We start from the raw sequence: 27513 nt of genomic DNA on the forward strand, positions 1-27513 counted from the left end.
GCTGAGGAAACCTAGGCCCACAGAAGTTAAATGACTTGCCCAAGGTCAAATCTCAGGCCAGTGGGGTTTCTGGGACTAGAGCTCAGGTCTCCTGACTTACAGACACCCCGAGCCCATCACCTCGCCCCCTCCTACCTCACCTCCCTACCCCCCGAGCCCATCACTTCGCCCCCCTCCTACCTCACCACCCTTCTCTCCTTCTCCAGCCCAGCCCGCACCCTCCGCTCCTCTGCCCCTAATAAATGTCCTCCCTCTGCCCATCCGCCAAGCTAGCTCTCATCCTCCCTTCAAGGCCCTACTGAGAGCTCACCTCCTCCAGGAGGCCTTCCCAGACTGAGCCCCTTCCTTCCTCTCCCCCTCGTCCCCCTCTCCATCCCCCCCATCTTACCTCCTTCCCTTTCCCACAGCACCTGTATATATGTATATATGTTTGTACATATTTATTACTCTATTTATTTTACTTGTACATATTTATTCTACTTATTTTCACACAGGTCACACAGCAGACAAGTGGCAGAGGCAGGATTAGAACCCAGGTCCTTCTGACTCCCATGCTCGTGCTCTATCTACTATCTGCTCGTGCCAATTGTCAGCTGTGTGACCTTGGGCAAGTCACTTAACTTCTCTGTGCCTCAGTTCCTTCATCTGTAAAATGGGGATTAAGATTGTGAGCCCCACGTGGGACAACCTGATCACTTTGTATCCTCCCCAGCGCTTAGAACAGTGCTTTGCACATAGTAAGAGCTTAACAAATGCCATTATTATTATTATTAGTCTCAGCTTTGCCACTGCCTGCTGTGTGACTTGGGGTGGGCCACCTGACCTCTCCAGGCCTCAGTTTCCTTCTCTGGACATAAGACTCTATTTATTTATTTATTTGTTTATTTATTTATTTACTCTATTTTACTTGTACATATTTATTGCATTTATCTTATTATGTTAATATGTTTTGTTTTGTTGTCTGTCTCCCCCTTCTAGACTGTGAGCCCACTGTTGGGTAGGGACCGTCTCTATATGTTACCAACTTGTACTTCCCAAGCACTTAGTACAGTGCTCTGCACACAGTAAGCGCTCAATAAATACGATTGAATGAATAAATGAAGGTTCACTCCCAATTCACTCCTAATTACCGTCATTGTAGTTTCTAAGGGGAGGTACCTTAGAGTGAGGAAGGCAGCCATTCACTAAGAGGGAGGCAACCCTTTGCTGGAGGGAGGTGCCTTAATTGACTTGCCCCAGGTCACACAGCAGACAAACGGCAGACGCAGGATTAGAACCCAGGTCCTTCTGACTCCCATGCTCGTGCTCTACCTACTAGTCCATGCCGTCTGACTGATAGAGTGCACTTCGGACTTGAGTTTCAGCCATTTAATGATGGTTAGGTGTGGGCTGAAACTAACCCGACCACTGAATTCCACCATAGCGGGTGTTTTCCCAGGGTATCTTGGTTAGGCTTCTAGTTGGGAGTCAGTAGTAGTAGTTACCCATATTTATTGAACACTCAATGTGTGCAAAGCCCTGTAGCAAGCCCTTTTCTAACGGCATTTATTAAGCGCTTACTATGTGCAAAGCACTGTTCTAAGCGCTGGGGAGGTTACAAGGTGATCAAGTTGTCCCACAGGGGGCTCACAGTCTTAATCCCCATTTTACAGATGAGGTAACTGAGGTGCAGAGAAGGTAAGTGACTTGCCCAAAGTCACACAGCTGACATCATCCCACGACATCCCACTGGCCTGTCCTCCCTCCGCACATCCACCAAGCTCGCTCTCTTCCTCCCTCACCTCCTCCAGGAGGCCTTCCCAGACTGAGCCCCCTCATTCCTCTCCCTCTCCTCCCCCTCCCCACCCCCCACCTTAACTCTTTCCCCTCCCCACAGCACCTGTATATGTATATATGTTTGTATGTATTTATTACTCTATTTATTTATTTGTACATATTTATTCTAATTATTTTATTTTGTTAATATGTTTGGTTTTGTTCTCTGTCTCCCCCTTCTAGACTGTGAGCCCACTGTTGGGTAGGGACTGTCTCTATATATTGCCAACTTGTACTTCCCAAGTGCTTAGTACAGTGCTCTGCACACAGTAAGCGCTCAATAAATACGATTGAATGAATGAATGAATGAAAAGTGGGGGATCTAGGATTTGAACCCATGACCTCTGACTGCAAAGCCCGTGCTCTTTCCACCGAGCCACCCTGCTTCTCTTGGGAAGGGCAAAGCAAGCAAGTGACATATTCCGTGCCCAAAGAGAGCTTACATACTCTAATAGCAGAGGCAGACAAAACTATATACCGAGAAATAAAAATGAATGATTGACTGTTCAGCGGAATGAACATGTAAACGTAAGTGCTGACAGAGTGGCCGAGGACACCCTCTCGTGAGCCCACTGTTGGGTAGGGACTGTCTCTATATGTACTTCCCAAGCGCATAGTACAGTGCTCTGCACACAGTAAGCGCTCAATAAATATGATTGATTGATTGATTATGACAGACAATGACTCTCCCCACTTTCAAAACCTTAGTGAAGGCACGTCTCCTTCGAGAGGCCTTCCCTGACTAAGCCCCCCTTTCCTCTTCTCCCACTCCCTTCTGCATTGTCCGCACCTGCTCTTAGTCATCCTCCCCTCCCAGCCCCACCGCACTTATATACCTAGTTATAATTTCTTCATTTATGTTCATGTCTGTCTCCCCCTTTAGACTGCAAGCTTATTGTGAAACAGCATGAAGAGAAGCAGTGTGGCTTAGTAGAAAGAGCACGGGCTTGGGAGTCAGAGGTCGTGGGTTCTAATTCGCCTCTACCACCCCTTCCAGATACTTGTAGCCGTCATCTACCGCCCTCCCGGCCCCACCTCGAACTTCTTTAACGACTTTGACCCCTTCCTCACCTTCCTTCCCTCCTTCTCTGTGCCCACTCTGATCCTCAGAGACTTCAACATCCACATGGATATCCCTGATGACTCCTCTGCCACCCACCTTCTATCTCTCCTCGACGCTGCCAACCTCTTGCCCCACCCCACCTCACCCACTCACCAACTTGGTCATACCCTCGACCTCATCATCTCCTACCGCTGCACTGTGTCCACCCTCACCAACTCTGAAATCCCTCTCTCTGATCATAATCTTCTCACCTGCCTCCTCACTCACACTCCTTTCCCCTGTAAATCCATATTACTCCCTCACATAGATCTCCACTCTCTTGACCCCATCCATCTTTCTGAGCGCCTCACACCCCACCTCGCCTCCCTCTCCTCTCTACCCAGTCTTGATGATCAGATTACTGCTCTCAACTCTACCCTTTCTACTCAGCTAGACTCACTCGCTCCCCTTTCTCTTCGCCGCTCTCGTACCACTAAATCACAGCCCTGGGTCACTGCCACTGTCCGCCTCCTTCGCTCTTATGCTCGAGCTGCCGAACGCTGCTGGCGAAAGTCTAAACACCATGCCAACCTCGTTCACTTCAAGTTTATCCTTTCCAGCCTTAACTCAGCCCTCTCCTCTGCCAGACAAAACTATTTCACCTCCCTTATTGACACCCATGACCATCACCCCCACCAGCTCTTCCGTACATTCAATTCCCTTCTCAGGCCCCCAGTTCCTCCCCCTCCTCCTTCCCTCACCCCCAACGATCTGGCCTCCTACTTCATTAACAAAATTAAATCCATCGGGTCCGACCTCCCCAAAGTCACTTCCCCCCCTTCTCCAACCCCCCGGCTCTCAACACTCTCTGCTACTCTCCCATCCTTCCCAGCAGTATCCTCAGAGGAGCTCTCCTCCCTCCTCTCAAGTGCTGCTCCAGCCACCTGTGCTTCTGACCCCATTCCCTCTCATCTCATGAAATCTCTCGCTCCATCCCTTCTCCCCTCCTTAACTTCCATCTTCAACCGCTCACTCTCCACTGGTTCCTTTCCCTCTGCCTTCAAACATGCCCATGTCTCTCCGATCCTAAAAAAAGTCTCTCCCAACCTAAAAAACACCGTCTCTTGACCCCATCTCACCTTCTAGTTATCGACCCATATCCCTCCTACCATTCCTTTCCAAACTCCTTGAACGAGTTGTCTACACGCGCTGCCTAGAATTCCTCAACACCAACTCTCTCCTCGACCCCCTCCAGTCTGGCTTCCATCCCCTACATTCCACAGAAACTGCCCTCTCAAAGGTCACCAATGACCTCCTGCTTGCCAAATCCAATGGCTCCTAATCTGTCCTAATCCTCCTCGACCTCTCAGCTGCCTTCGACACTGTGGACCACCCCCTTCTCCTCAACACACTATCTGACCTTGGCTTCACAGACTCTGTCCTCTCCTGGTTCTCCTCTTATCTCTCCAGTCGTTAATTCTCAGTCTCTTTTGCAGGCTCCTCCTCCCCCTCCCATCCCCTTACTGTGGGGGTTCCCCAAGGTTCAGTGCTTGGTCCCCTTCTGTTCTCGATCTACACTTACTCCCTTGGTGACCTCATTTGCTCCCACGGCTTCAACTATCATCTCTACGCTGATGACACCCAGATCTACATCTCTGCCCCTGCTCTCTCCCCCTCTCTCCAGGCTCGCATCCCTCCTGCCTTCAGGACATCTCCATCTGGATGTCTGCCCGCCACCTAAAAGTCAACATGTCCAAGACTGAACTCCTTATCTTCCCTCCCAAACCCTGCCCTCTCCCTGACTTTCCCATCTCTGTTGATGGCACTACCATCCTTCCCGCCTCACAAGCCCGCAAACTTGGTGTCATCCTCGACTCCGCTCTCTCATTCACCCCTCACATCCAAGCCGTCACCAAAACCTGCCGGTCTCAGCTCCGCAACATTGCCAAGATCTGCCCTTTCCTCTCCATCCATACCGCTATCCTGCTCGTTCAAGCTCTCATCCTATCCCGTCTGGACTACTGCATCGGCCTTCTCTCTGATCTCCCATCCTCGTGTCTCTCCCCACTTCAATCCATACTTCATGCTGCTGCCTGGATTGTCTTTGTCCAGAAACGCTCTGGGCATGTTACTCCCCTCCTCAAAAATCTCCAGTGGCTACCAATCAATCTGCGCATCAGGCAGAAACTCCTCACCCTGGGCTTCAAGGCTGTTCATCCCCTCGCCCCCTCCTACCTCACCTCCCTTCTCTCCTTCTCCAGCCCAGGCTGCACCCTCCGCTCCTCTGCCGCTAATCTCCTCACTGTACCTCGTTTTCGCCTGTCCCGCCGTCGACCCCCAGCCCCCATCATCCCCCGGGCCTGGAATGCCCTCCCTCTGCCCATCCGCCAAACTAGCTCTCTTCCTCCCTTCAAGGCCCTACTGAAGCTCACCTCCTCCAGGAGGCCTTCCCAGACTGAGCCCCTTCCTTCCTCTTCCCCTCGTCCCCCTCTCCATCCTCCCCATCTTACCTCCTTCCCTTCCCCACAGCACCTGTATATATGTATATATGTTTGTACATATTTATTACTCTATTTATTTTACTTGTGCATATCTATTCTATTTATTTTATTTTGTTAGTACGTTTGGTTTTGTTCTCTGTCTCCCCCTTTTAGACTGTGAGCCCACTGTTGGGTAGGGACTGTCTCTATATGTTGCCAACTTGTTCTTCCCAAGCGCTTAGTACAGTGCTCTGCACACAGTAAGCGCTCAATAAATGTGATTGATTGATTGATTGACTCTGCCATTTGTCAGCTATGTGACTTTGGATAAGTCACTTAACTTCTTTGTGCCTCAGATACCTCGTCAGTAAAATGAGGAGTAAGACTCTTAGCCCCACATGGGACAACCTGATTACCTTGTATCTACCCCAGCACTTAGAACAATACTTGGCACATAGTAAGCGCTTGACAAATACCATTATCATCATCATTTTTGAGGAGGGGGTGACATGTCCTGAACGTTTTTGTAGATAGATGATCTGGGCAGTGGAGTGAAATATGGACTGGAGTGGGGAGAGATGGGAGGTTGGGAGGTCTATTGTTCTGGTGTGCTCTCCCAAGTGCTTAGTACAGTGCTCTGCATGGAGTAAGTGCTCAATAAATATGGTTGAATGCATAAATGGGAATCATGTGGGCATACAATGGATTTATAAGAGTTGGGATCCTGGGAGTTAATAGGGGAAGACGTGTTGGCGTTCGTAAAGACTTTGTGAGCCTATTTGGATAAAGTGGCTTTGGTATTAGTATGGTTGCCATATCACAGTGGGCGAGAACATAGCCCCTATTTTTCTTCACATGGGTCTTGACAAAAATGCAATCCCTAAAGTATGGGAGAATTAGTTCCTGAGGAAAGCACAATTCTCTTTATGCTACGGCTGTGTAATAAATCCTGTTAACTTATTCACCGAGGGAATCTTCAGTCAGTATTGTGTAAAGTTTTCGGCAATTGCGCTAACAATTGAAAGAAAAGCAAAAGAACAATGTTGGGAGAGATTTCTGTGATTTTAAAAATACACCTGCTTGTCTTAAAGTTACTACATGAAGCCAAAGGTGGTCTTACCTGAGATTGGACAGCGTGTCTCATTCCCCATGAATGAAGAGCTAAGGGAAATATTCAAATGAAAGCAGCATCGTGAATGCCCATGGCATAGCAAATCCTGGATAAGAAAACATTCAGACTAAGAATGTATGGGGGGAGTGTTCTAGAAACTTCCACTTTTTATCTGCATCTTCCTCCCTGCTTTATATAGAGGGACATTAGGTAAGGAACTAACCAATTAGAACATATGTAAAAATTACAAACCTGGTTTAAATGGATGAATGCACTGTTAACATTTTCCTACACAAATATACTCTATTACTTAGTGGTGTTTTTAGATGCTGCTGAGGTGATTTTCTGTTTGGAAATCTAGGCCTTGGAGATTCCCCCCTGGCTAGAGAGCAGCAGTACTACCAACAGCAGTAGTAGAAGGAGTGGTAGTAGAACTAATCAATCAAACAAGCAATCATATTTATTGAGCGCTTACTGTGTGCTAAGCGCTTGGGAGAGTACCATAACAGAGTTGGTATATGTGTTCTCTGCCCTCAAGGAGCTTTCAGTTTAAAGGGGGAGACAAGCATTTATATGAATAAGCAAATATGGACATAAGTGTATATAAGTGAACATTCGTAGTAGTAGCAGTAGTAGTAGTATTAGAATACATAGTAGTAGTGGTAATAATAGTGTAGTAGTAATAATATTCATTCACTCAACCATTTCTCCCCCCTTCTAATAATAATAATAATGATGGCATTTATTAAGCACTTCCTCTGTGCAAAGCACTGCTCTAAGCACTGGGGAGGTTACAAGGTGATCAGGTTGTCCCACGGGGGGCTCACAGTCTTCACCCCCATTTTACATTTTTTAGAGAAGCAGCGTGGCTCAGTGGAAAGAGCTCGGGCTTTGGAGTCAGAGGTCGTGGGTTCAAATCCCGGCTCTGCCACTTAGCTGTGTGACTTTGGGCAAGTCACTTCACTTGTCTGGGCCTCAGTTATCTCATCTGTAATAATAATAATAATAATAATGATGGCATTTATTAAGCGCCCAATGTCACACAGCAGACATGTGGTAGAGTCGGGATTCAAACCCATGACCTCTGACTCCAAAGCCCGTGCCTTTTCCACTGAGCCATGCTGCATATATTCTTGGTAAGGCATCTGCCACATCACTATTCCAGACAATATTCTAGATACAGTCAGTTTAGTACAGTGCTGCTTGGCTACATCAATGCTCCTACCTGGGAACGGGGAGATATTTACAGTTCGATTGCTGTGTTGCGATAGACAATTCCGGTTTCTTTGGATCTGGAAAGTCATCAACATAGAGACTTAGTCTTTCTAAATTCAAAAGGTACATCATTCAAACAAAACCGCGATCCTGAAAAACGTTATAATTGGATTTGACTCTATGACATCGTACTCTTCCGCGAGCTAATTACAGTGTTTTGCACAAAATAAGAGGTCAATAAATAATAATGATGGCATTTATTAAGCGCTTACTAAATGCAAAGCACTGTTCTAAGCGCTGGGGAGGTTACAGGGTGATTAGGTTGTCCCATGGGGGGTTCACAGTCTTAATCCCCATTTTACAGATAAGGGTACCGAGGCACAGAGAATAATAATAATAATAGTATTTGTTAAGCGCTTACTATCAATCAATCAATCAATCAATCAAATACTAATGAATGATTGCCTGATTGATTCAAAAAAGTTAAGACCTTATTGAGAACATGCATGGATGAGAATCAGAGTTAATAATAAATATCATAGTGTTTGTGCAGCACTTACTATGTGCCAGGAACTGGACTGAGTGCTGGGGTTGATACAAAATAATCGGGTTGTAAGCAATCCCTGTCCCACATGGGGCTCACAGTCTAAGTAGGAGGGAGAGTAGGTAATGAGTGAATCCCCATTTTACAGATGAGGAAACTGAGGAATAGGGCAGTTAAAGTGATTTGCCTAAGGTCACAAGTCACGGAGAAGCAGGATGGCTTAGTTTATAGAGCAGGGGCCTGGGAGCCAGAAGGACCTGGGTTCTAATTCAGGCTCCACCACATGTTTTCTTTGTGACCTTGGGCAAGTCACTTCACTTTTTTCTGCCTCAGTTACCTCATCTGGAAAATGGGAATAACAGCGTGAGCCCCATGTGGGAGCAGGGACTATATCCAACCTGATTAACTTGTATCTTCCCCAGTGCTTAGAACAGTGCTTGGCACATAGTAAGTGCTTAACAAGTACCGTAATTATTAATATTAGTTAGTGGCAGAGTTGGGCGGGCTTCTGATTCCCAGGTCCATTCTCTTTTTGGTAGTTCCCGCTGCTACTTTTATTCTCACATTGTCTTTGCGAGGTGAGGATTGGCTGATAATGCTATCCCCATTGAAACAATTTAGGAAACTGAGGCCCAGAGAGGTTTAGCCACTTGTCCAAGTTGCACAGCAGGATGGGCAGAGCCGTGAGTAGGGGCTGGGTCTCTTAATTCCCAGCCACCTGCTCTCTGCTCTATACTGGATTTAGGACTGGATGGTGATTTGGTGTCCAGATTTGGTGGTGATTTGGGAATGTTTCAGAGCTGGGGCAGTCAACGCCTAAACCGTTCTCCAGTTCTACACTGTCATTCATTCAGTCATATTTATTGAGCGCTTACTGTGTGCAGAACACTGTACTAAGCACTTGGGAAGTACAAGTTGGCAAAATATACAGACAGTCCCTACCCAACGATGGGCTCACAGTCTAGAAGGGGGAGACAGACAACAAAACAACACATGTGGACAGGTGTCAAGTCATCAGAATAAATAGAAATAAAGCTAGATGCACATCATTAACAAAATAAATAGAATAGTAAATATGGACAAGTAAAATAAATAGAGTAATAGAGCTGTACAAACATATATAAAGGCGCTGTGGGGAGGGGAAGGAGGTAGGGCGGGGGGGATGGGGAGGAGGAAAGGAAAACGTCCACATCTGACCTGTTGGGAGCAGGAAGGATTGGTTTTTTTGGCAATACCCAGGGTAAGATAGCTGTGGTTTTTTCCATACATGTTCTCCTTCCTACTCACTACGCATGATCCTGGGTTCTAATCCCGGCCAGAACAGTTCCTGGCACATCGTGAGTGCTTAACAGATACCATCATTTATTTATTTGTTTTTATTTTCACCTAGACTCTGAGCCCCATGAGGGACAGGGACTGTGTACGACTGGCATATACTGTATCTACCCTGGGGCTTAGCACAACGCTTTGCACACAGTAAGGGCTTAAGAAATGCCACAAGCATTATTATTATTTTTATTATGGCGCCTTCCTCCCCAGACACCCTTTTTCCTCCCCAACCTCTGTCCCAAGAAGTAGGCGAGGAGATTGTCAGGTTGAGATTCCAACCCAGTTTGAACCCCCTATTCTCTTTTGTGGTATTTGTTAAGAGCTTACTGTGTGCTAGACTGTGAGCCCGCTGTTGGGTAGGGACCGTCTCTATATGTTGCCAACTTGTACTTCCCAAGGGCTTAGTACAGTGATCTGCACACAGTAAGCGCTCAATAAATACGATTGAATGAATGAATGAATGTGCCAGGCACTGTACTAAGTGCTGAGTGGATCCAGGAAATCCGGTTGGACAGAGTCCCTGCCCCACATGGGGCTCACCGTTTCCACCCCCATTTTACAGATGAAGGAACTGAGGCACCGGGCAGACTATGATCTTGTTATGGGCAGGGAGTGTGTCTGTTTGTTGTTATATTGTTCTCTCCCAAGTGCTTAGTACAGTGCTTTGCAAACAGTAAGGGCTCAATAGACACGTTTGAAAGAACGAATGAATGAAAGTGTTGTGACTTGCCCAAGATCACCAGCAGACAAGTGGCAGAGGCGGAATTAGAACCCAGTTCCTCCTGACCCCCACGCCCGTGCTCTATCCACTGGCCCACACTGCTTTTCACCGGCCACTCTGCTTCGCCCCTCATCCCCCCGAAGGATGACCACTGGGAAACTTGCTCTCATTCCTCATTCCTCTCCGCCTCCTCCCCCTCCCCATCCCCCCCCCCACCTTACCTCTTTCCCCTCCCCACAGCACCTGTATATATGTATATATGTTTGTACGGATTTATTACTCTATTTATTTTATTTGTACATATTTATTCTATATATTTTATTTTGTTAATATGTTTTGTTTTGTTGTCTGTCTCCCCCTTCCAGACTGTGAGCCCGCTGTTGGGTAGGGACCGTCTCTATATATTGCCAACTTGTACTTCCCAAGCGCTTAGTACAGTGCTCTGCACACAGTAAGCGCTCAATAAATACGATTGAATGAATGAATGAATGAATCTTTTGCAACACTGTATCTGTCGTCCTGACTATCGACGACTGCCCTGAAGTCCAACCACTCCTCGTGATGAAAGGTAAAAGGTGGAATAACTCATTGATGGCAGAATAGAGAAGCAGCGTGGCTCAGTGGAAAGAGCCCGGGCTTTGGAGTCAGAGGTCATGGGTTCAAATCCCAGCTCTGCTAATTGTCAGCTGTGTGACTTTGGGCAAGTCGCTTAACTTCTCTGGGCCTCAGTTACCTCATCTGTAAAATGGGGATTAAGACTGAGCACCCCCCCCCCCCCCGTGGGACAACCTGATCACTTTGTAGCCTCCTCAGTGCTTAGAACAGTGCTTTGCACATAGTAAGCACTTAATAAATGCCATTATTATTATTAATAATAATGATTGTGATGCTTGTTAAGAGTTTCATTTGGGGGAGGGAACATGCCTACCAACTCTGTTGTATTCTTCCAAGTGCTTAATACAGTGAGTGCCCAAATACCATCCGATTGATGGTTTGGTTACTCTCAAGCATTGGTATTTATTGAGTACTTACTGTGTGCAGAACAAGCGCGTTACTGATTGCAGATAATAATAATAATTATGGTATTGCTAAGCACTTATTATGTGCCAGACACTGTACTAAGTGCTGGGGTGGATACAAGCAAATCCAGGTGGATGCAATCTATGTCCCACACGGGGCTCCCATTTTTCATCCCCATTTTACAGATGAGGTAACTGAGGCACAGAGAAGTGAAGTGGCTTGCCCAAGGTCAAACAGCAGACAAGTGGCAGGGCCGGGATTAGAACCCATGACCTTCTGACTTCCAGATGAGATAAGACATAGTCATAGATACGATGAGACATAGTCACTACCTCAAAGAGAAGCAGCGTGGCTCAGTGGAAAGAGCACGGGCTTGGGAGTCAAAGGTCACGGGTTCTAATCCTGGCTCCGCCAATTGTCAGCTGTGTGACTTTGGGCAAGTCACTTATCTTCTCTGTGCCTCATTTCCCTCATCTGTAATCTGTAAAATGTGAGCCCCACGTGGGACAACCTAACCACCTTGTATCCTCCCCAGTGCTTAGAAAAGGGCTTTGCACATAGTAAGCACTTAACAAATACCATTATTATTATTATTATTACTTAGGGCTCAGAATCTAAGGGGTAGGGAGGAGGCACATAGTAAGAGAAGCAGCATAGTTCAGTGGAAAGAGCACGGGCTTGGGAGTCAGAGGTCATGGGTTCGAATTCCAGCTCAGCCACTTGTCAGCTGTGTGACTTTGGGCAAGTCACTTCACTTCTCTGGGCCTCAGTTCCCTCATCTGTATAATGGGGATTAAGGCTGTGAGCCCCACGTGGGACAACCTGATTACTTTGTATCCCCCAAGCACTTAGAACAGTGCTTTGCACATAGTAAGCGCCTAACAAATACCATTATTATTGTTATTATTATTATTAGGAGCTTAACAAATGCCCAAAACAAACTAAAGAAACCTCAGGTATTTTATTCCTACTTATACAGATGAGAAAATTGAGGCACAGAGAAATTAAAAGACTTGCCCAAGGTCACCTAGCAGGCAAGAGGTAGAGCCTGGATTAGAACCCAGGTCCTCTGACCTCCAGTCCCGTGCTCTTTCCCGTGCTCTCCCTCCCTCCCCTTCCCCCCGCCCCCACCCCATCCCAGTTCTCCTTTCCCATCGCCACCCACCTTCCCACTCTCCCCGCCCAGGCCCCCGCCAACTCATCCCAATCCAAACCCTCCCCACCCCTCGCACCCTTCCCCCTCCCTCCCCACCCTCGACAGCTGCTGCCAAGTGTGACCTCTGGAACCCCCACTCCGTTTTAAGTAAGATCCCTTTCATCCTGGACCTTTTCCTTTCCAGTTCTCTACTCCTCCTCGCCCTAACTGAAACATGGCTGTCGCCGGACGACACGGTCTCTTCTGCTGCTCTCTGCAGTGCAGGCCTCTTCTTCTCCCACTCCCCCAGACTCACCGGAAAAGGAGGAGGTGTCGGTTTCCTTCTCGCCCCCCAATGTCGCTTTCGCACTATCCCTCCTCCCCCTTCCCTTTCCTTCCCTTCCTTTGAAGCCCACATCATTCGCCTCTACCACCCCCTCCAGATTCTTGTAGCCGTCATCTACCGCCCTCCGGGCCCCACTTCCAACTTCTTTAACGACTTTGACCCCTTCCTCACCTTCCTTCTCTCCTTCTCCATGCCCACTCTGATCCTCGGAGACTTCAATATCCACATGGATATCCTTAACGACTCCTCTGCCGCCCGCCTTCTATCTCTCCTTGACGCTGCCAACCTCTTCCTCCACCCCACCTCGCCCACTCACCAACTTGGTCATACCCTCGACCTCATCATCTCCTACCGCTGCACTGTGTCCACCCTCACCAACTCTGTAATCCCTCTCTCTGATCATAATCTTCTCACCTGCCTCCTCACTCACACTCCTTTCCCCTGTAAATCCGTATTACTCCCTCACAGAGATCTCCGCTCTCTGGACCCCACCCATCTTTCGGAGCGCCTCACACCCCACCTCGCCGCCCTCTCCTCTCTACCCAGTCTTGATGATCAGATTACTGCTCTCAACTCTACCCTTTCTACTCAGCTAGACTCACTCGCTCCCCTTTCCCTTCGCCGCTCTCGCACCACTAACCCACAGCCCTGGATCACTGCCACTGTCCGCCTCCTTCGCTCTTATGCTCGAGCTGCCGAACGCTGCTGGTGAAAGTCTAAACACCATGCCAACCTCGTTCACTTCAAGTTTATCCTTTCCTGCCTTAACTCAGCCCTCTCTTCTGCCAGACAAAACTATTTCTCCTCCCTTATTGACACTCATGCCCATCACCCCCGCCAGCTCTTCCGTACATTCAACTCCCTTCTCAGGCCCCCGGTTCCTCCCCCTCCTCCTTCCCTCACCCCCAATGATCTGGCCTCCTACTTCATTAACAAAATCAAATCCATCAGGTCCGACCTCCCCAAAGTCTCTTCCCCCCTTTCTCCATCCCCCTGGCTCTCAACACCCTCTGCTACTCTCCCATCCTTCCCAGCAGTATCCTCAGAGGAACTCTCCTCCCTCCTCTCAAGTGCTACTCCGGCCACCTGTGCTTCTGACCCCATTCCCTCTCATCTTATGAAATCTCTCGCTCCATCCCTTCTCCCCTCCTTAACTACCATCTTCAACCGCTCACTCTCCACTGGTTCCTTCCCCTCTGCCTTCAAACATGCCCACGTCTCTCCCATCCTAAAAAAACCCTCTCTTGACCCCACCTCACCTTCTAGTTATCGTCCCATATCCCTCCTACCATTCCTTTCCAAACTCCTTGAACGAGTTGTCTACACGCGCTGCCTAGAATTCCTCAACAACAACTCTCTCCTCGACCCCCTCCAGTCTGGCTTCCGTCCCCTTCATTCCACGGAAACTGCCCTCTCAAAGGTCACCAATGACCTCCTGCTTGCCAAATCCAACGGCTCATATTCTGTCCTAATCCTCCTCGACCTCTCAGCTGCCTTTGACACTGTGGACCACCCCCTTCTCCTCAACACGCTATCTGACCTTGGCTTCACAGACTCCGTCCTCTCCTGGTTCTCCTCTTATCTCTCCGGTCGTTCTTTCTCAGTCTCTTTTGCAGGCTCCTCCTCCCCCTCCCATCCTCTTACTGTGGGGGTTCCCCAAGGTTCAGTGCTTGGTCCCCTTCTGTTCTCAATCTACACGCACTCCCTTGGTGACCTCATTCGCTCCCACGGCTTCAACTATCATCTCTACGCTGATGACACCCAGATCTCCATCTCTGCCCCTGCTCTCTCCCCCTCCCTCCAGGCTCGCATCTCCTCCTGCCTTCAGGACATCTCCATCTGGATGTCCGCCCGCCACCTAAAGCTCAACATGTCGAAGACTGAGCTCCTTGTCTTCCCTCCCAAACCTTGTCCTCTCCCTGACTTTCCCATCTCTGTTGACGGCACTACCATCCTTCCCGTCTCACAAGCCCGCAACCTTGGTGTCATCCTCGACTCCACTCTCTCATTCACCCCTCACATCCAAGCCGTCACCAAAACCTGCCGGTCTCAGCTCCGCAACATTGCCAAGATCCGCCCTTTCCTCTCCATCCAAACCGCTACCCTGCTCATTCAAGCTCTCATCCTATCCCGTCTGGACTACTGCACCAGCCTTCTCTCTGATCTCCCATCCTCGTGTCTCTCTCCACTTCAATACATACTTCATGCTGCTGCCCGGATTATCTTTGTCCAGAAACGCTCTGGACATATTACTCCCCTCCTCAAAAATCTCCAGTGGCTACCAATCAATCTGCGCATCAGGCAGAAACTCCTCACCCTGGGCTTCAAGGCTGTCCATCACCTCGCCCCCTCCTACCTCACCTCCCTTCTCTCCTTCTACTGCCCAGCCCGCAACCTCCGCTCCTCCACCGCTAATCTCCTCACTGTACCTCGTTCTCGCCTGTCCCGCCATCGACCCCCGGCCCACGTCATCCCCCGGGCCTGGAATGCCCTCCCTCTCCCCCTCCGCCAAGCTAGCTCTCTTCCTCCCTTCAAGGCCCTGCTGAGAGCTCACCTCCTCCAGGAGGCCTTCCCAGACTGAGCCCCTTCCTTCCTCTCCCCCTCGTCCCCCTCTCCATTCCCCCATCTTACCTCCCTCCCTTCCCCACAGCACCTGTATATATGTATATATGGTTGTACATATTTATTACTCTATTTATTTATTTATTTATTTATTTTACTTGTACATTTCTATCCTATTTATTTTATTTTGTTGGTATGTTTGGTTCTGTTCTCTGTCTCCCCCTTTTAGACTGTGAGCCCACTGTTGGGTAGGGACTGTCTCTATGTGTTGCCAATTTGTACTTCCCAAGCGCTTAGTACAGTGCTCTGCACATAGTAAGCGCTCAATAAATACGATTGATTGATTGATTGATTTCCACTAGGTCACGTTGCTGCTCGGGATTGAAGCCGAATGTTGCAGGATTCACCGGGTATCCAGGTGTTCTTCTTTCTGAGCCTTTCCCTGCCCCTTCCACATTTACAGAGATCCTTGCGGGAAGGGGGAGGAGGGGTTGGCAACAGTCACCAGGGTCAGACAGGCTGGTGGTGTTGAAAATGAGAAGCAGCATGGCTCAGTGGAAAGAGCCCAGGCTTTGGAGTCAGGGGTCATGAGTTCAAATCCTGGCTCTGCCCATTAATAATAATAATAATAATAATAATAATAATAATGGCATTTATTAAGCGCTTACTATGTGCAAAGCACTGTTCTAAGCGCTGGAGAGGTTACAAGTTGATCAGGTTGTCCCACGTGGGGCTCACAGTCTTAATCCCCATTTTACAGATGAGGTAACTGAGGCCCAGAGAAGTGAAGTGACTTGCCCAAAGTCACACAGCTGACAAGTGGTGGAGCCGGGATTTGAACCCATGACCTTTGGCTCCAAAGCCCATTCTCTTTCCACTGAGCCATGGGTCAGCTGTGTGACTTTGGGTAAGTCACTTCACTTCTCTGGGCCTCAGTTCCCTCATCTGGAAAATGGGGATTAAGACTGTGAGCCCTACAGGGGACAACCTGATCTCCTTGTAACTTCCCCAGCGCTTAGAACAGTGCTTTGCACATAGTAAGAGCTTAATAAAAAAAAAAAATGAAGCTCTATGGCCAAAGTGTCCCCACCTTCCTCCTCCCACACTACAGCTCACCCTCCTTCCTTGCTGAATAATGATGGAAAGGAGTAGTAGTAATTTACTCTCCTTAGTTGACTGATGCAGGATCAATAGTATTTACTGAGTGCTTATTGTGTGCAGAGCACTGTACTAAGCAATTGAGAGAGTACAGTAATAATAATAAATGTAGCATTTGTTAAGCGCTTACTATGTACCAAGCTCTGTAGTAGGAGAAGCAGTGTGGCTCAGTGAAAAGAGCATGGGCTTTGGAGTCAGAGGTCATGGGTTCAAATCTCGGCCCTGCCAATTGTTAGCTGTGTGACTTTGGGCAAGTCACTTAACTTCTCTGGGCCTCAGTTACCTCATCTGTAAAATGGGGATTAAGACTGTGAGCCCCCTGTGGGACAACCTGATCACCTTGTAACCTCCCCAGTGCTTAGAACAGTGCGGTGCACATAGGAAGCACTTAATTAATGCCATCATTATTATTATTATTAGATACAAGGAAATTGGGTTGTCCCACATGGGGCTCACAGTCTTCACCCCCATTTTACAGATAAATAATAAATAATGATGGCATTTGTTAAGCACTTACTATGTGCAAAACACTCTTCTCAGCGCTGGGGGGGGATACAAGGTGATCAGGTTGTCCCACGTGGGGCTCACAGTCCTCATCCCCATTTTACAGATGAGGGAACTGAGGCCCAGAGAAGTGAAGTGGCTTGCCCAAGGGCACACAGCAGACAAGTGGCGGAGCCGGGATTAGAACCCGTGTCCTCTGACTCCCAAGTGGGTGCTCTTTCCACTAAGCCATGGATGCTTAGCGTTGGTAAACATGATCCCTGCTCTCAAGCAGGCCTTCCCAGACTAAGCCCACTCCTTCCTCTCCCCATCCTCCCTGCCATACCTCCTTCCCCTCCCCACAGCACCTGTATATATGTTTGTACATATTTATTACTCTATTTAACTTGTACATATTTACTATTCTATTTTATTTTGTTAATATGTTTTTTTGTCTGTCTCCCCCTTCTAAACTGTGAGCCCGTTGTTGGTTGGGTAGGGACCGTCTCTATATGTTGCCAACTTGTACTTCCCAAGCGCTTAGTTCAGTGCTCTGCACACAGTAAGTGCTCAATAAATACGATTGAATGATTGAATGAATGAACGATTTTACAGCCTAGTAAGGAAGGCACGTGTTAAAAGAAATTACAGCTAGGGAAATGGGAAAGTATAAGGAGACATAAATACGCACTGTGGGGCTGGGGGAGGAGTATCAAGCGATCCTTAGCCCAGTCAGGGTTGGGAGGGGGGAATCTAGAGATTTTAAAAATCCTTAATCATTCTTTTCCTTTGGCATTGGCCACTGTGTGGCATGAGGGAGTTGCGTTAGACTTCAAAGTCTTTTTCTTCCGTTGAATTTCCTCGTTAAAAGTCAGCAAACCTGGCACCCTACTTAAAAGAAAAGCTTAATTAGTTCCTCCATAATTTATCTCGTAAATGTCCCATCATGATGTGAACGCTCCAAATTTTTCTCTTCTCATGAGACCCAAGGTCCAAAACTGTATTACAAAAGGGAACGTTCAAAACGTCTTCATTCTTAATAATAATAATGATGGCATTTGTTAAGCACTTACTATGTGCAAAGCACTGTTCTAAGCGCCCCCACCCTACCTCCTTCCCCTCTCCATAGCACTTGTATATGTATTTGTATAGATTTCTTACTCTTACTTGTACATATTTACTATTCTATTTATTTTGTTAAAGATGTGCATATAGCTTTAATTCTATTTGTTCTGACGACTTTGACACCTGTCTACATGTTTTTTGTTATCGTTCTCCCCCTTCCAGACTGTGAGCCCGTTTTTGGGTAGGGACCGTCTTTATATGTTGCCAACTTGTACTTCCCAAGAGCTTAGTACAGTGCTCTGCACACAGTAAGCACTCAATAAATACGATTGAATGAATGAATGAATGCAAAGCACCGTACTAAGCGCTCCCGGCTCTGCCAACTGTCAGCTGTGTGACTTTGGGCAAGTCACTTCACTTCTCTGTGCCTCAGTTACCTCATCTGTAAAATGGGGATTAAAACTGAGCTCCCATGGGACCACCTGATCACCATGTAGCCTCCCCAGCGCTTAGAACAGTGCTTTGCAGATAGTATGCACTTAAATACCATTATTATTATTATTATTATTATTATTATTATTGAGGTATAAAGGGTAGGCTGGCATTCGAGGAGCTCAGTGTGTAGGCTGGGTTGTGGTAGAAGAGCAGTGAGGTAAGAAAGGAGGGAGCAAAGTGATTGAATGCTTTAAAACCTGCGGAGAGGGGCTTCTGTTTGATAAGGAGGTAGATGACAACCACTGGTAGGTTCTTGAGGAGTGGGGAAACATAGACTGAATATTTTTATAGAAAAAGGATCCGGGCAGCAGAATGATGCATGGACCGGCCTGAGGAGAGAGAGATGAGACAGGGAGGCCACCAAGGAGGCTGACACAGAAATCAAGGCCAGATAGAATAAGTGATTGGATTAATGTGATAGCAGTTTGGATCAATCAATCAATCAATCAATCAATCGTATTTATTGAGCACTTACTATGTGCAGAGCACTGTACTAAGTGCTTGGGAAGTACAAATTGGCATCACATAGAGACAGTCCCTACCCAACAGTGGGCTCACAGTCTAAAAGGAGGAGACAGAGAACAGAACCAAACATACCAACAAAATAAAATAAGTAGGATAGAAATGTACAAGTAAAATAAATAAATAGAGTAATAAATATGTACAACCATATATACATATATACAGGTGCTGTGGGGAAGGGAAGGAGGTAAGACGGGGGGATGGAGAGGGGGACGAGGGGGAGAGGAAAGAAGGGGCTCAGTCTGGGAAGGCCTCCTGGAGGAGGTGAGCTCTCAGCAGGGCCTTGAAGGGAGGAAGAGAGCTAGCTTGGCGGATGGGCAGAGGGAGGGCATTCCAGGCCCGGGGGATGACGTGAGCCGGGGGTCGATGGCGGGACAGGCGAGAGCGAGGTACAGTGAGGAGATTAGTGGTGGAGGAGCGGAGGGTGCGGGCTGGGCAGTAGAAGGAGAGAAGGGAGGTGAGGTAGGAGGGGGCGAGGTGATGGACAGCCTTGAAGCCCAGGGTGAGGAGTTTCTGCTTGATGCGCAGATTGATCGGTAGCCATTGGAGGTTTTTGAGGAGGGGAGTAATATGTCCAGAGCGTTTCTGGACAAAGATAATCCGGGCAGCAGCATGAAGTATGGATTGAAGTGGAGAGAGACACGAGGATGGGAGATCAGAGAGAAGGCTAGTGCAGTAGTCCAGACAGGATAGGATGAGAGCTTGAATTAGCAGGGTAGCGGTTTGGATGGAGAGGAAAGGGCGGATCTTGGCAATGTTGCGGAGCTGAGACCGGCAGGTTTTGGTGACGGCTTGGATGTGAGGGGTGAATGAGAGAGCGGAGTCGAGGATGACACCAAGGTTGCGGGCTTGTGAGACGGGAAGGATGGTAGTGCCGTCAACAGAGATGGGAAAGTCAGGGAGAGGACAAGGTTTGGGAGGGAAGACAAGGAGCTCAGTCTTCGACATGTTGAGCTTTAGGTGGCGGGCGGACATCCAGATGGAGATGTCCTGAAGGCAGGAGGAGATGCGAGCCTGGAGGGAGGGGGAGAGAGCAGGGGCAGAGATGTAGATCTGGGTGTCATCAGCGTAGAGATGATAGTTGAAGCCGTGGGAGCGAATGAGGTTGGATGGAGAGGAAAGGGCGGATGTTCTTTCAGCCGTATTTATTGAGCGCTTACTGTGTGCAGAGCACTGTACTAACTACTATGTTGGTGATGTTGTGAAGGTGGAACCAACAGGATTTAGTGACAGATTGAATATATGGGTTGAAAGAGGAAGATGGGTTGAGGATAACGCCGAGGTTATGGGCTTGTGAGGCAGGAAATGATGACGGTGCTGGAATATGATTCATGTTCTCCCTCCTTTTTAGACCGTGGTATCTATGTGAGACTGGGGATTTGCCTGATAATAATAATAATCATCATCATCATCATCATCATCATCATCATCATCATAATCGCACTTATTAAGCGCTTACTATGTGCAAAGCACTGTTCTAAGCACTGGGGTAGATACAAGGTAATCAAATTGTCCCACGTGGGGCTCACAGACTTAATCCCCATTTTCCAGATGAGGGAACTGAGGCCCAGAGAAGTGAAGTGACTTGCCCAAAGTCACACAGCTGACAAGTGGTGGAGCCGGGATTCGAACCCATGACCTCTGACTCCAAAGCCCGGGCTCTTTCCACTGAGCCACGCTGCTTCTCAAAACACTGTTCTAAGCGCTGGGGAAGGCTACAAGGTCATAGGGTTGTCCCACAGGGGGCTTACAGGCTTAATCCCCATTTTACAGATGACAGAACTAAGGCACTGAGAAGTGAAGTGAAGTGACTTGCCCAAAGTCACACAGCTGACAAGTGATGGAGTGGGGATTCGAACCCATGACCTCTGGCTCCAAAGCCCGTGCTCCTTCCACTGAGCCATGCTGCTTCTCCAACTGGAAGATCCAACTGTACTTGCCTGATCCAACTGTACTGGATCTACCACACTGCTTAATACAGTGCTTGACAGAGAGTAAGCCTTAATAAATATCCAGTTATTATTATTATTGATAGTGCTTCAAGGAGGTGGGTTTTTCCTTATCAAAGGCAGCTGAGAGGTCAAGGAGGATCAGGACAGAAAATAGACCTTTGGACTTGACTGTAAGGAAGGTATCATTGACAGGGATTATGTCCAATCTCATAACCTTGTATAATCCCAGCGCTTAGACCACGGTAAGTGCCACACACACAAAAAAGGAATTGGCTGGATGGTATCTCCCTTACCTGAATGTATTATTCAACAGCAATTATGATAAAATTGGAGTTACAGGTCCTGAAGTATCAATAATTTAAAGTGTAAGGTAGTAAGAGCAAATGACATTCTTTTATGACTCCCTTCTGCAATTCAAATATTGATGCTTACCTTCTTCTCTTCCAAGTGCCTAAATGAAATGAAACAGGAACATTGAGCGTTTTTCAATAGCAAAAATAATCCAATATTCTCTTTGTATCTTCCTTCCGTTTGAAGAGTTGAAGAAAATTGTATAATTGGCTAGCATTCTATTCTTCCAGTTATTAATTTAGATATTTTGTAAAGCCATTATCATCTCTGGCAGCTTCTGAATTAGACAAAGATGATTTCAGCATCAGAATTATAAACCCAGTTGCCTTCCCAAATATTTCTTTTGTAACTTCCGGGACTAAATTCATTTGAGATATTATCTTGCCCATGCCTTTGAATTTCCAACCGCTGCAGGTCCAATTCCATTTCCCTGTTTCTTTGATGTGTTTGTTCGTCTAAATGTCAGTGCCCTAAACGTATTATGGGCTCATTATGCCCAGCGTTTTTATAGTTCATTTGGAATTTTAAATTCAGTTAGGACAAAACTCTTCATGGGGGAAAAGCATGTTTAATTTTAAGAGTGAAATTATTTTTGTCTGTTAAAAACTCATATTCATCTGGGTTTTAGAGATAAAGAGGATTAGACGAGATGCTTTATTTCATTGAATGAATGAAGTTTATGAAATCAAGAGAATGGAAGTTAATTATCAAATGTGTAGCCACACAATTATCATCATCATTATTATTAATACTAATGATAATTATGGCATTTATTAAGTGCTTGCTGTGCACTGTACAATGCACTGGGGTCGATACAAGCAAATTGGGTTGAACATAGTCCCTGTCCCACTTGGGGCTCAAATCCTCAATACCCATTTCACAGATGATGTAGTTGAGGCCCAGAGAAATGAAGTGGCTTGCCCAGGATCTCTAATGGTCAATAATAATAATGATGGTAATTGTTAAGTGCTTACTATGTGCCAAACACTGTTCTAAGCACTGTGGCAGATATAAGGTAATCAGGTTGTCCCATGTGGGGCTCACAGACTTAATCCCCATTTTACAGATGAGGTAACTGAGGCACAGAGAAGTGAAGTGACTTGTCCAAAGTCACACAGCTGATAAGTGGCGGAGCCGGGATTAGAACCCATAACTATTTATTTTACTTGTACATATTTACTATTCTATTTATTTTGTTAATGATGCGCATATAGCTATAGTTCTATTTATTCTGACGGTTTTGACACCTGTCTCCATGTTTTGTTTTGTTGTCTGTCTTCCCCTTCTAGACTGTGAGCCCATTGTTGGGTAGGGACCGTCTCTGTATGTTGCCGACTTGTACTTCCCAAGCACTTAGTACAGGCTCTGCACACAGTAAGCGCTCAATAAGCTCCTCCCTTCAAGGCCCTACTGAGAGCTCACCTTGTCCAGGAGGCCTTCCCAGACTGAGCCCCCTCCTTCCTCTCCCCCTCGTCCATCTTCCTCACCTTACCTCCTTCCCTTCTCCACAGCACCTGTATATATGTATATATGTTTGTACGTATTTATTACTCTTTATTTTACTGGTACATATTCTATTTATTTTATTTTGTTAATATGTTTTGTTTTGTTCTCTGTCTCCCCCTTCTAGACTGTGAGCCCACTGTTGGGTAGGGACTGTCTCTATATGTTGCCAACTTGTACTTCCCAAGTGCTTAGTACAGTGCTCTGCACACAGTAAGCGCTCAATAAATACGATAGAATGAATGAATAAATATGATGGAATGAGTGAATGAACGACCTTTGACTCCCAAGCCTGTGCTCTTTCCACTGAGCCACGCTGCTTCTCCAATCTTTTTGGCTAGTTTCTTTTGAGAGTATTTCTTTGAATTTGGGTGCTCAGTGTCCTTGCCATGGCTCTAATGACAGTCTTCAGCCTTGGGAAGCAGCCTGGCCTAATGGACAGAGCTTGGGTCTAAGACTCAGAAGGACCTGGGTTCTAAACCCGTCTCCACCACGTGACCCTGGGCCAGTCACTTGACTTCTCTACCCTTCAGTTACCTCATCTGTAAAATAGGGAGATTAAGACTGTGAGCTCCATGTAGGACGTGGACTGTGCCCAATCCAATTAGCTTGTGTCTACATTAGCACTTACTACAGTTCCTGGATACAAGTGCTTAGTACAGTGCTCTGCCCACAGTAAGCACTCAATAAATATGATTAAATGAATAGAAAGAGCTTAACAAAATTAAAAAAAAAGGCATGTTTTTGGCCCAGTGGAGAGGAGAATAATAATAATAGTAATGATAATAGTTGTGTTATTTGTTAAGCATTTACTATGTGTCAAGCACTGTTCTAAGCGCTGGAGTAGATAAAGTTAATCAGGTTGAACACGGTCCCTGTCCCACATTGTGCTCACACCCCCATACTTTACAGTTGAGGAAACCGAGGCACAGAGAAGTGGTGACTTGCCCAAAGTCACACAGTAGACATGTGGCAGAGCCAGGATTAGAACCCAGCTCCTTCTGACTCCCGGGCCAGGGCTCTATCTTTCTAGTCCCATTTCAGCAGTAGCCAACGTGGACGAAGGAGAGCCTTGCACATTGCAATGTGTCGCACCCCTGGCCCATCCACCTGCTCAGTGTGCTCGCTGCCCCCGTGGAAACACAAATGACAGGAGCAAGAGAAAGCGGGTGGATGACTTGACACCTGTCCACCTGTTTTGTTTTGTTGTCTGTCTCCCCCTTCTAGACTGTGAGCCCGCTGTTGGGTAGGGACCGTCTCTATATGTTGCCAACTTGTACTTCCCAAGCGCTTAGTACAGTGCCCTGCACACAGTAAGCGCTCAATAAATACGATTAAGTGAATGAATGAATGAAAGTGGAGATGGGCAAGCCACTAGCACTATAATCAACTCCTCTGGACAGGGGTGTGAGCCTTCAGGACCCAGGCACATCCACCATTCCTGACGGGAGACTCCATCGGTCTATCAAGCAATCGATCAAAGATATCAATTGTGCATTTACTATGTGGAGAGCACTGTACTAAGCACTTGGGAAAGCATAACGTAATAATAATAATAATAATATAATAATAATGGCATTTATTAAGCGCTTACAATGTGCAAAGCACTGTTCTAAGCGCTGGGGAGGTTACAAGGTGATCAGATTGTCCCAAAGGGGGCTCACAGTCTTCATCCTCATTTTTACAGATGAGGTAACTGAGGCCCAGAGAAGTTAAGTGACTTGCCCAAAGTCACACAGCTGACAATTGAGAGAGCTGGGATTTGAACCCATGACCTCTGACTCCAAAGCCCGGGCTCTTTCCACTGAGCCATGCTGCTTCTCTTATAGAGAATAGGTGATTGTGAGACCCTTGCCCATAAGAAGAGAAGAGAAGCAGCTTGGCTCAGTGGAAGGAGCACGGGCTTGGGAGTCAGAGGTCATGGGTTCAAATCCCGGCTCTGCCAATTGTCAGCTGTGTGACTTGGGGCAAGTCACTTCACTTCTCTGGGCCTCAGTGAACTCATCTGTAAAATGGGGATTAAGACTGTGAGCCCCCCTGTGGAACAACCTGATCACCTTGTATCCTCCCCAGCACTTAGAGCAGTGCTTTGCACATATTAAGCGCTTAAGAAATGCAATCATTATTATTATTATTATAAGAAACTTATAGTTTAGGGGGGAGACAGACATTAAAATTACAGATGGGGGATTGGTAGAGCACAAGGATATGTAGATCATTGTGGGCAGGGAATGTGTCTGTCTATTGTTATATTGTACTCTCCCCAGCGCTTAGTACAGTGCTCTGCGCAAAGTACGTGCTCAGTAAATGCAATTGAATGAATATACATAAGTGCTTTAGGGCTGGGATGAGTATTAGAGTGATGATGATGATGATGAAGGTATTTAAGCGCTTACTGTGTGCGAAGCACTGTTCTAAGCACTGGGGGGATACAAGGTGATCAGGTTGTCCCACGTGGGGCTCACAGTCTTAATTCCCATTTTCCAGATGAGGTAACTGCGGCCCAGAGAAGTTAAGTGACTTGCCCAAAGTCACACAGCTGACAATTGGCGGTGCAGGATTAGAACCCGTGATCTCTGACTCCCAAGCCCGTGCTCTTTCCACTGAGCCACACTGCTTAGGTACATCATCTAGAATCCTTTCCTCTTATGATGCCTGGTTCTCATCTCCTTTTCTAGATATTACTAATAAGCAGAAACACATACAATTTGGTTCATATCCTGTGTATCGTCTCCTGTGTTTCCTGAAAATCCACAGGCGGGATATTCAATTTTAATTGACAACAGTCTCTCCATTGAGAATAGCAACCCCTTTAAGACAACATTCCTACATAGGTTTCAGGGAAAATATGGACTTTTAAGAAGCAAGCTTTTATTTCAACAATCTAGAAAAATACTACTTTGCTTAAATCCTTCAAACAGATCGCTCTAGAACAGAGAGAAATATATGGTCATATAAAATATTTCATAAGCTGAAATAATTCTGAGTACTTAAAATTTTTGATTACATTTTCACTGCAGAATTAACAGCCCATGGTCTGGTAAGAAATTTATTATGGCTATATAATACCAAACCTAGGTTTTTCGCATAACTTTCTTGAATAAAAGAGTTACGATCCTCTATAAATGGTGGTGACATGAATTAAATTCTCCCCGAAATATATAAGTTGTCTAGGTTAATTCATTTAGGAGATTTTTAATACTTTCAGTGTTTCTCATTACATTATCCTCATCAGGCCCCCTTCCCTAGAAAAATCATACTTACCACTAATGCCGCAATTTAAAGATTCCTGGTCCCTACTTTAAGGAAGTAAAAGTATTCTTAACAATGAAACTTATAAACCGTGAATCAGAAGAGTGTAGGGGGATTAAGTCAGACAGAAGGGGAAAAACAATAGTAAAAAATTAAACACTTAAAATTCTAGCACCAATCTATAGTCTGAAAAAGAGGGCTCCATATTGGAATGTTTATTTAAAATCCAGGTTGTTGGAATAACTTCCATTCAAGGCACCCGAGTTTAATGGAAACTGCTCTGCCTCTTGTGTGTTAAAACTATATTACAGCACTTAAAACTGTATTACAGTACATCTATCACACAAAATCTTGAAAGAAATTCAAATATGTCAATTGTTCAACAATTTAGGGAGTCATTTAACTCACAATTTAAAGAACACACATATGGGGTTAGAGGGGGAAGTAAAAGTTGGAATGCAGAATTATTCATTCATACATTCATTCATTCAATCCTATTTATTGAGCGCTTACTGTGTGCAGAACACTGTACTAAGTGCTTGGAAAGTATAGTTCGGCAACAGAGAATTAGAAGAGTGTAGCCAGGGACTACTCCTGCAGATGTCTTGCTGGTGGTAATTTTTATTAATGGTATTTGGTAAATGCTTACTATTCATTCATTTGTACTTATTGAGCACTTGCAGTATGCAAAGCACTCTACTAGAGAAGCAGCATGGTTCAGTGGAAAGAGCCGGGCTTTGGAGTCAGAGGTCATGGGTTCAAATCCTGGCTTCACCAATTGTCAGCTGTGTGACTTTGGGCAAGTCACTTAACTTCTCTGAGCTTTAGTTACCTCATCTGTACAATGGGGATTAAGACTGTGAGCCCCCGTGGGACAACCTGATCACCTTGTAACTTCCCCAGCACTTAGAACGGTGCTTTGCATATAGTAAGTGCTTAATAAATGCCATTATTATTATTATTATTATTATTATTATTATTATTACTAAGCACTTGGGAGAGTACAGTATAACAACAAACAGATACATTCCTGCCCACAACGAGTTCACAATCTAGAGGACAATGTGTAAGACTCTCCTATGAATCAGTGTCTTATCATGGCAGGAGAGTTGCGTAGGATTAGAGCTCTGCCACCGAGAGATCATCATCATCATCAATCGTATTTATTGAGCGCTTACTGTATGCAGAGCACTGTACTAAGCGCTTGGGAAGTACAAGTCGGAGCGCTTGGGAAGTACAAGTTGGAGCGCTTGGGAAGTACAAGTTGGATATTCTCTCGTCAGGGTTACCCATGACGGAAAGGTCTAAGCCAAAGCGTCAGACAGAGTTTATTCATTCATTCATTCAGTCGAATTTATTGAGCGCTTACTGTGTGCAGAGCACTGTGCTAAGCGCTTGGGAAGTACAAGTTG

The 27513-nt window shown here is 46.3% G+C and overlaps 1 protein-coding gene across 1 annotated transcript in view; it reads right to left on the reverse strand.

Moving 5' to 3' along the window:
* The window catches only part of CLNK (cytokine dependent hematopoietic cell linker), an 87983-nt gene that overhangs the window by 48524 nt on the left and 11946 nt on the right, over positions 1-27513 (reverse strand). The window contains exons 5-8 of the mRNA XM_038744933.1: positions 25749-25776; positions 21428-21446; positions 7674-7740; positions 6458-6498 (exon numbers count right to left, since the gene is read on the reverse strand). Of these exons, the coding sequence (XP_038600861.1) occupies positions 6458-6498; positions 7674-7740; positions 21428-21446; positions 25749-25776 (155 nt within the window). The remainder of the gene's footprint in view (positions 1-6457; positions 6499-7673; positions 7741-21427; positions 21447-25748; positions 25777-27513) is intronic.

Source organism: Tachyglossus aculeatus, chromosome 4 (assembly GCF_015852505.1).
Source record: "Tachyglossus aculeatus isolate mTacAcu1 chromosome 4, mTacAcu1.pri, whole genome shotgun sequence".
NCBI classification, from domain to species: domain Eukaryota; kingdom Metazoa; phylum Chordata; class Mammalia; order Monotremata; family Tachyglossidae; genus Tachyglossus; species Tachyglossus aculeatus.